Source organism: Dermatophagoides farinae, unplaced genomic scaffold (genome assembly GCF_024713945.1).
Source record: "Dermatophagoides farinae isolate YC_2012a unplaced genomic scaffold, ASM2471394v1 contig7, whole genome shotgun sequence".
Taxonomy (NCBI): Eukaryota; Metazoa; Arthropoda; class Arachnida; order Sarcoptiformes; family Pyroglyphidae; genus Dermatophagoides; species Dermatophagoides farinae.
Genome location: NW_027461522.1, coordinates 217721 through 225422, shown reverse-complemented (window position 1 = coordinate 225422; position 7702 = coordinate 217721). Strand labels below are relative to the sequence as shown.

At 35.7% G+C, this 7702-nt stretch overlaps 1 protein-coding gene across 1 annotated transcript; it reads left to right on the top strand.

Moving 5' to 3' along the window:
• The first annotated feature begins 5256 nt into the window (after window positions 1-5256).
• Window positions 5257-6579, top strand: LOC142598097 (uncharacterized). The gene has a single exon (XM_075735059.1). It carries the CDS (start codon window positions 5257-5259, stop codon window positions 6577-6579), a length of 1323 nt encoding a protein of 440 aa, XP_075591174.1.
• Window positions 6580-7702: the final 1123 nt, after the last annotated feature.

Sequence of the window (7702 nt, the reverse complement as noted above, 5' to 3'; positions counted from 1 at the left end):
CTCTGTATAATTCAAAGTTTATGTTATTTTCTGCGATTTCGTCTGGAGTGATTGAGAATTCGCTACGCTGTCGACCAATATTTGTGGTATGATGTTTTTTTGATTTTTCGTTGAATGGGTAATTTATCATTCGATCAGATTTTTCAGTCTGGTCAGACCGTACTCTTACAGGTTTCAGTCCTGTCATAAAAAAATCAACATCAGGATAATCAGTAAATTCAAGGTTTTTTAAGTCTTCGAGCTTAACAAAAGATGGATAGTCCTTTGGATCCGGTACATTTTTGAAAATGTCTTTAGACAAATTGAAAGCTGGATAAGAGAATTCCTTGAGGTTTTTATTGGGTTTAAAGCCACTCTCAATGGGAAAAGTTAAAGTTCTAATACGTTCAAAACTATTGCGATTGCCTTCGCATATTCGCTGAGGAAATTTAATTACTTTTTTTACAGAAGACCTTTTATTGTTAACGACAGAGATCGAGTTATCCCTTCGTTTATTATCGGGCGAACTGATAATAACGCTATTTCTCTGTTTTTGATCCTTGGTATCACTTTTTTTTTGTGACTCAGCTCCTATTACATAGTAATTTTCAAAATAATTATCAGACTCATATGGAACAATTTCCTGAGTAAATTGATTTCCTGCTTCTGATGACCTTTGTAGATAAGCTTGTTTAGCTTTTTCGCCTAAACGCATATATAGCTCGCTCGGGGCGTCTTTATGAAAATGCTTTAGAGCGAAGTGGATGTTCATTTCGTCGTTACATGTGCAACAAATCCATTTTGTGGTTACTTTTCCTGTGCATAAGTGCTTGGTAAAATCTTTTGGTAATACATAAGCGTGACAATGTTGACACAGAAATTCAGTCATTCAAAGACATTCTTTTTAAAAAATGAAGAATAACTCTAATGTCAATAAGCATTTTTTTGAATTTGGAGACGGACGTTGTTTATTATAACATTTAAATTTTGGGCTTATAAAAGATTTATATGTAAAAGTTCACTTTTAGTCGAGAAGGGACCATCAACCCGACGTATAAAAACCGCGGTGAGAGTTTTTAAGCTATTTTATACATTTTTGCGGCGGTTAACAATTGTGCCAATAAAATAACAGCTAAAATTTATTCTAATTTTGCTGGAGCGCTGATACACTTGGGTACCTCACATTCAATCAAAGTGTAGGTTTGCAAAACTACAACTTGGACTTACAGACTTGTTTTAAGTTTTTTAAAAACTCTTCAAACATGTCTGTTATAAAAGCGGTGTCTTCAACAAGATCGTGCGGAATTTCGCCAAACTTGTCGTGAATCGCAGTAGAGATGTCTGTGATAAGTTGATTTTGATCTTTTAGCTCGATTTCAAATTCCATTAGCCCTTGCGAAATCAGTTTGTGTAAGTGGTGGATCAGTTCTGCTAAGGTACTGCTTTGGTTTTCTAATGAGTCGTCGCTCTCGTTCAGTGAGGAGTATCGCTGCAGAGTGTTTTTAAGTATGCTATCTGTTTCTTTTAACACTATGTTTAATTCTGAAATTATTTCATTCACCATGTTCAAGTCGAATTTTTGTTCCTGACCAGCGACACTTAATTCTGTAATTCGCGCTAGAAGGCTTACGTCGATATCTGACATGGCAACTGTGGTTTCGGCTGCGAATTGAGTTAAGGATTTTCCTTCGAAAAAATTATATCTCTTAATCGCTCTAAGCGATATTCTACTTATTGAAGTGTGAATTTTTTTACTTAAGTCGTTTGGACTTAGATTTTGGTTGTTGTAAGCGACGAAATTAATAATATTGCTTAATTTCAATAGTGTTTGTAAAAACTCACGAAACGCGCCCCCAGAATGCAGAGATAAGCAACAGTTCTGCAAGTAGTTAATGAGTCTTTTGGTTTTAATAATAGTTTCGCCCCTGATTTTGATCAGAGACTCTGTCGAAGAGATCAGTTTTTGAATTAATTTAATTTCTGGAATAAACGAAATATGATACAAAAGCTTGTCCGCTATACTGTATTCTGACAAGTCTTCTATTTCTTTTAATTTTATTTGTTCATCGTGCGAAGGATAAATTTCACTCAATGCTTTAATTATCGTAGGGTGATTTTTCACGAACCGGTAAAATTCTGAGTAGTCGGTACCGTTTGTTTTTATTTTAATAATGTGGTTTACAGATTCGTCCAAATTTATGAAGTTGGACTTGCTGTTCTCTATGAAATATTGTATACATTTCATTACTGTGCATATCACAATCTTATTAATATTGGTCAAGTTGTCGTCGTCAAATCCCAGAGCGCGAGTGCAAATCAGTACTTTATGAAGTTTACTTGGGTCTAGAATCGATTTTACCTTAGTTTTCGTAGAGTCATCTTTTTCTTCTTTTACAGTTTGGTGTTCATTCGTAGGAACTAAGTATTTCGTTATTTCTGTCAATACATTTGGTTGAGGCAGTTTACTTATGTCAACATCTGACCAAATTGAAGAGCTTGAGCTTTTGTTTTCAATATCAAATAAAATTATGGGCTTTGCCGCTAATGTGGCAGAATTCTCACACAAGTAATTGTTCATCTCGGCTATGAATTTTTGTTTTTTTTCATTAGCGGTAGAACGACCTGACTGTGGAGTGTTAAGCTTTGGAGAATTACCTGCCGTGTCTAGGAGAGCTTTTGTATGGTGTTTTTTCTTAAGAGGGGGATTTGTTTTCACAAGACTTTTCGGATGTGTCACCAGATTTTTCTTAGTCGAGCATTTTTTTATTGTTTGATCAACCAAGTTTTTGGAAACTGGTTTTTCACTTAGCTTGGTTTTAGCTTTTGCGTTTTCTAAAGAAATGCTGTCATTTGAAACAATAGAAAACGCCTTAGTATTCCCACTATGACTCAGTTTTGTAGGCAATTGTTTGCAAACTTTTAAATTTTTGCTTGATCCTTTTGTATTAATGAGTTCAAACTTTGAATTTATTTTCTCAACTGTGGGTGTTGCGTTGTCAGACGACATAGTACTTTCCTGATTCAATTCAGACTCGAGAAATATGACAGACTCATGCATAAGTTGTTTCTTTTTTTTCCAATGTGGAATGAAAATCATCAACTCGTCACTTATCTCGTTATGGACCAGCTTTTTCTTGGATTTTTTGTTCGGCATCGCCAATAAAAGAGAAGAAAGATAGACATTATTTTTGTGGGTCTGAGCTTCTTTACTTATTAAATTGATAAGTTTTTGGTTGACTAAAACGTGCAATTTCAAAAGTTTTTTTGACGGCAACTTTTTGTTGGACAATATCTGAAGAAACAATTCATAAGACTCCTGAATTAGCTTCTGATCATAATGATTCATTCTTAAATATCATCGATTTGTAAAATAGTTCGTTAAAAAAAAATTAAGCGAGTATTGAGCAGTTTACGTTCAGATTTGTTGTATCGAAGCTGAAATTGATTTATTTATAGGAGATTATTTTCTTTTTAATTTATACATATATATTTATTTGGTTTGACGGATTTTTCATCGCTAAAGTCTATTCGCAGATTGTTATTAGTGGTGTTGGGCCTATCTGTACGTAACAGTGATACTTTTATTTTTCGTGTAAAATAATAATTCCAACTAATAATATTATTCTATATCTGCTTTTTTGAGTTAAGAATTATTGAAGAGACGCCTGACGTAGACAATAAAATGCCTAACAATTTGGCAAAACATATTCGCTTTCACCCATGTAAAGATATTGAAAGTTTTAATTCAGTAAGTGGCGATACTCGTAACTTTTTAGGTAATAAATTCACCAGGGTATCCGGCAACGTATTTTCACCAATACATAAAACCAAACGTTTCCGTCCAATGGCCGGCAGATTTCAGAATTAATATTTGCTACATCCCAACTACGTTTGACATGCATATTTTTGCTCAACCGCCGTTTCCTATGGGAAATGATCAGTATTCAAACGTTTCAAGCTTAGTCAAGCGTGTTGAAAAGCTTTTCAACTTTCCTGGCGAGTTCCTCTGTGAAGAAGTGTTCAGAATGCTTTTGCACAGCTTTGAACTTTACACGAATAAGTGTGAAAACCAAGCTATCAACGGCAGCAAAGATTTGAGTGCTAAAAGTGAGTCTCCCGCTGATCAGAAAGCGCGTCAAATTCTTTCATACTTCAATATACCTGGAGCTGTTATCGGTTCTATAAAAACCAACTTCGACGATGCATCCGGAGAGAACGTCTGTTATGTCTGCGAAATAGGAACTAACATGTTGTTAGACCCACAAAACAAATTTTTTGTTGTTCAGCGTCGAATTGAGTGGATGATGAGGTTTTTCATTTCTGATTTGACAGAGATCAAACCTTGCTGGCGCTGGCGTTTCTTCCTTTTGATCCGTTTCTTGGAAGACCCAAGCGCGTTCACCACTACGTTTAAAGATTTTGAGGCTAGTAAAAAACTTGCTGTTCCTTCCAACATTAATAACTCTTCTAAATCGTCAGAACTATTCTCGTTTTTAAAACGCGATACTCAAGTAGAACTAACTTACGACTTGTTATTTGATTATGGAAAGCCCGTAGAAATCTTGGGATTTTGTTCAGCTTACCAGTTTTATTCTCTGCCGTCAGAGAAATTGAGAATATCTCAATACATGATAATGCCGCCGTATCAGCGAAAAGGACTCGGATCAAAATTTCTATCTGCTTTGTTAGAGCATTTGAATTTATCAATTAACATAATGTACGTTCACGTGGAAAAGCCTAGTAAAACATTTAAGCACATGTGGCTTCAACTATCTCTAAGAAGGTCTATCTCACAAGGATACTTATCAATTAATAATTTTTTGCCAAAAACAGATCCTGAGTACGAATTTATCGACGTGCTTGATCGAGAGGTCTGGGAAACTAAAGTAGAAGATTTAAAAAACCACCTTCAATTTCCTCCAAGCATCGTATTTGATATACGAGTAATTCTTTGCCTTGCGCCCTACTGTTCACATAAGATGATCAACACTATGGATCTAAATGAAGTTTACACTCTTATAAACACCGAAAAAAATCTTGGAATAATTGCAGATGCTATTTTAAAACGAATACAAGTACAAATGGCTGAGTCATACGCATACAACGAAGCTAATTATGAAACATTGCAAGAAGCATATGAAACTAATTTTGTTTTATTAATTGAATCATCTTGTGTTGCGCTGCGCAGTTTGAGATTATTCTACGCACGTTAAATGTTCTGTCACGGACGTGTGTGTATTAATTCTTTTTTAAGGTATTATAAAATAGCTAAATAAAATGAGTGTTATAAAGAATATTGTTGCTAGATCTATTTTCGACTCCAGAGGAAATCCAACTGTCGAAGTTGATCTAACCACTGAATCTGGCGTTTATCGTGCAGCTGTTCCTTCAGGAGCCTCGACCGGAATTTATGAAGTATTAGAACTCAGAGATAAAGGTTCTGATTACATGGGCAAAGGTGTTTCAAAAGCCGTTAAAAATGTGAACGAAATCATTAGACCAGCTTTGATCGGAAAAGATGTAACTGATCAAAAAGGTATTGATGAGTATATGTCTCAAGTACTCGACGGTTCTAAGAACGAATGGGGTTGGAACAAAGCCAAGCTCGGAGGAAATGCTATTCTCGCAGTTTCCATGGCTGTATGTCGAGCTGCTGCAGGTTACTTGAAAATGCCTTTGTACAAATACATTGCCAAACTTGCTGGTAATGATGTTAATAAGTTTACCCTGCCAGTACCTTCTTTCAATGTTATCAACGGAGGTTCACACGCTGGAAACAAACTAGCCATGCAAGAATTCATGATCATGCCTATTGGAGCGAAAAACTTCGTCGAAGCAATGAAAATGGGTTCTGAAATTTACCACACTTTGAAAGGTTTAATCAAGAAGGAATATGGACAGGATGCAACCAACGTAGGTGACGAAGGAGGTTTTGCGCCAAACATTCAAGACAATATGAAAGCTTTGGTAATCCTAACGGAAGCTATCAAGAAAGCTGGTTACGAAGGAAAAGTTAAAATAGCCTCCGATATTGCTGCCAGCGAATTTTACAAGGAAGGCAAATATGATCTTGACTTTAAGAATCCTGATAGCGACAAATCTAAGTGGCTCACGGGAGAAGAATTGATTTCTCTTTACGAACAATTCGTCGACAAATACGACGTTGTGTCAATTGAAGATCCATTCGACCAAGATGATTTCGAATCTTACACCAAAATGAACAAAACTCTTGGTAAACGCATTCAAATCGTAGGCGATGATCTTTTAGTAACGAACAAAACGCGTATTAAGCTTGCCCACGAAAAAGACGCTTGTAATGCTTTGTTGCTCAAGGTTAACCAAATTGGTACCGTTTACGAAGCTATTGAATCTGTACTTCTTGCGAAAAGTTATGGTTGGGGAGTCATGGTTTCACACAGGTCCGGCGAAACTGAAGACAACTTCATAGCTGATCTCGTTGTTGGTCTCGGAACTAAACAAATCAAAACTGGTGCGCCATGCCGTAGTGAACGTCTTGCCAAATACAATCAGCTATTAAGAATTGAAGAAGAACTCGGCTCCAACTGCACTTACGCAGGAGAATCATACCGTAAATTCTGAACAGCTTGATTTTAATTTTTCTCTGTATAACTGTATTTGCAAATTTTTAAACAAATACTCACTACAGTGAGATTTCATAATCTGAATTCATTTAGTTAGACCTTCTATACTAGTGGTGGTTAATTGATTTTCTTCATTTGTCTAGATATAAATATTTATTTATAAATGTCTACGTACGAATGTGGTTCTATAGAAAAACTAATTACAATGAAAAAAACTATTAAACTACCAGATTTTGAAAACGAAATTCAGGTTGAGCAAGTCATAGCGAGTTGCTCGACTAGTTTGATCTTGAAAGTGATTTTAGAACTATCGAGCGATGATAAATTTTTTTTGTCACATAATCTTGACAAGAGAAACATAATCGGCTTGAGCGAAGAAGCTGAAGTTGATAAAGAAAACATAGACGTTCCAAATAAAGGAGCAGCAACTAGTTCTAAAGTAAAGAGAAATAAAAAAATGGTGAGATGTGCCATGAAAATAATCCCTTTTGGCCAAACTGTTTACGGTTTGAACGTAAACATAATTCGAGAGATAGAAGTATTAAAGATAATGCAAAATAAACCGGGTATCGTTTCGTTTTATCAAGCCGGAATGTTAGAAGACGACAAAATATTCATTTTGCTTGACTATTACAGCACCGATTTAGAGAAAGCATTAGCAAAAAGATCTTCTGGTTTTTTGGAAGTTGAAGTTCGAAGAATAACACGCGAGATTTTGACAGGCATATTGAACTTGAACTTAGCCGGCTACGTTCACAGAGATTTAAAACCATCGAATATTTTGCTTGCGTCTGATCATTCGAGAATCGCCGTAGCGGACTTTGGACTAAGTCGAAAACTGTTGTCTAGCGATAACGAAAGTATAAATGAAGATGCTGATTGCAGATGTAATTGTAGAAAAGCTTCCCGAAACGTCGTTACACTGCCGTACAGAGCGCCTGAAATAGCACTTCACGGAATTTGCATGTCATATTCCGGAGATATTTGGTCACTAGGCTGTATAATTTATGAACTACTGACTCAAACTAAACTATTCAATGTAAAAAATGTTAAACAGCTCGTGGAAGCCCAAAAATGGACCAACTCAAATATGAATACTTTTCCCATTTTGCATAACACTC

Bases quoted from the DNA above. Each gene is read 5' to 3' on its own strand.
- LOC142598097 (XM_075735059.1), top strand. From the start codon at position 5,257: ATGAGTGTTATAAAGAATATTGTTGCTAGATCTATTTTCGACTCCAGA.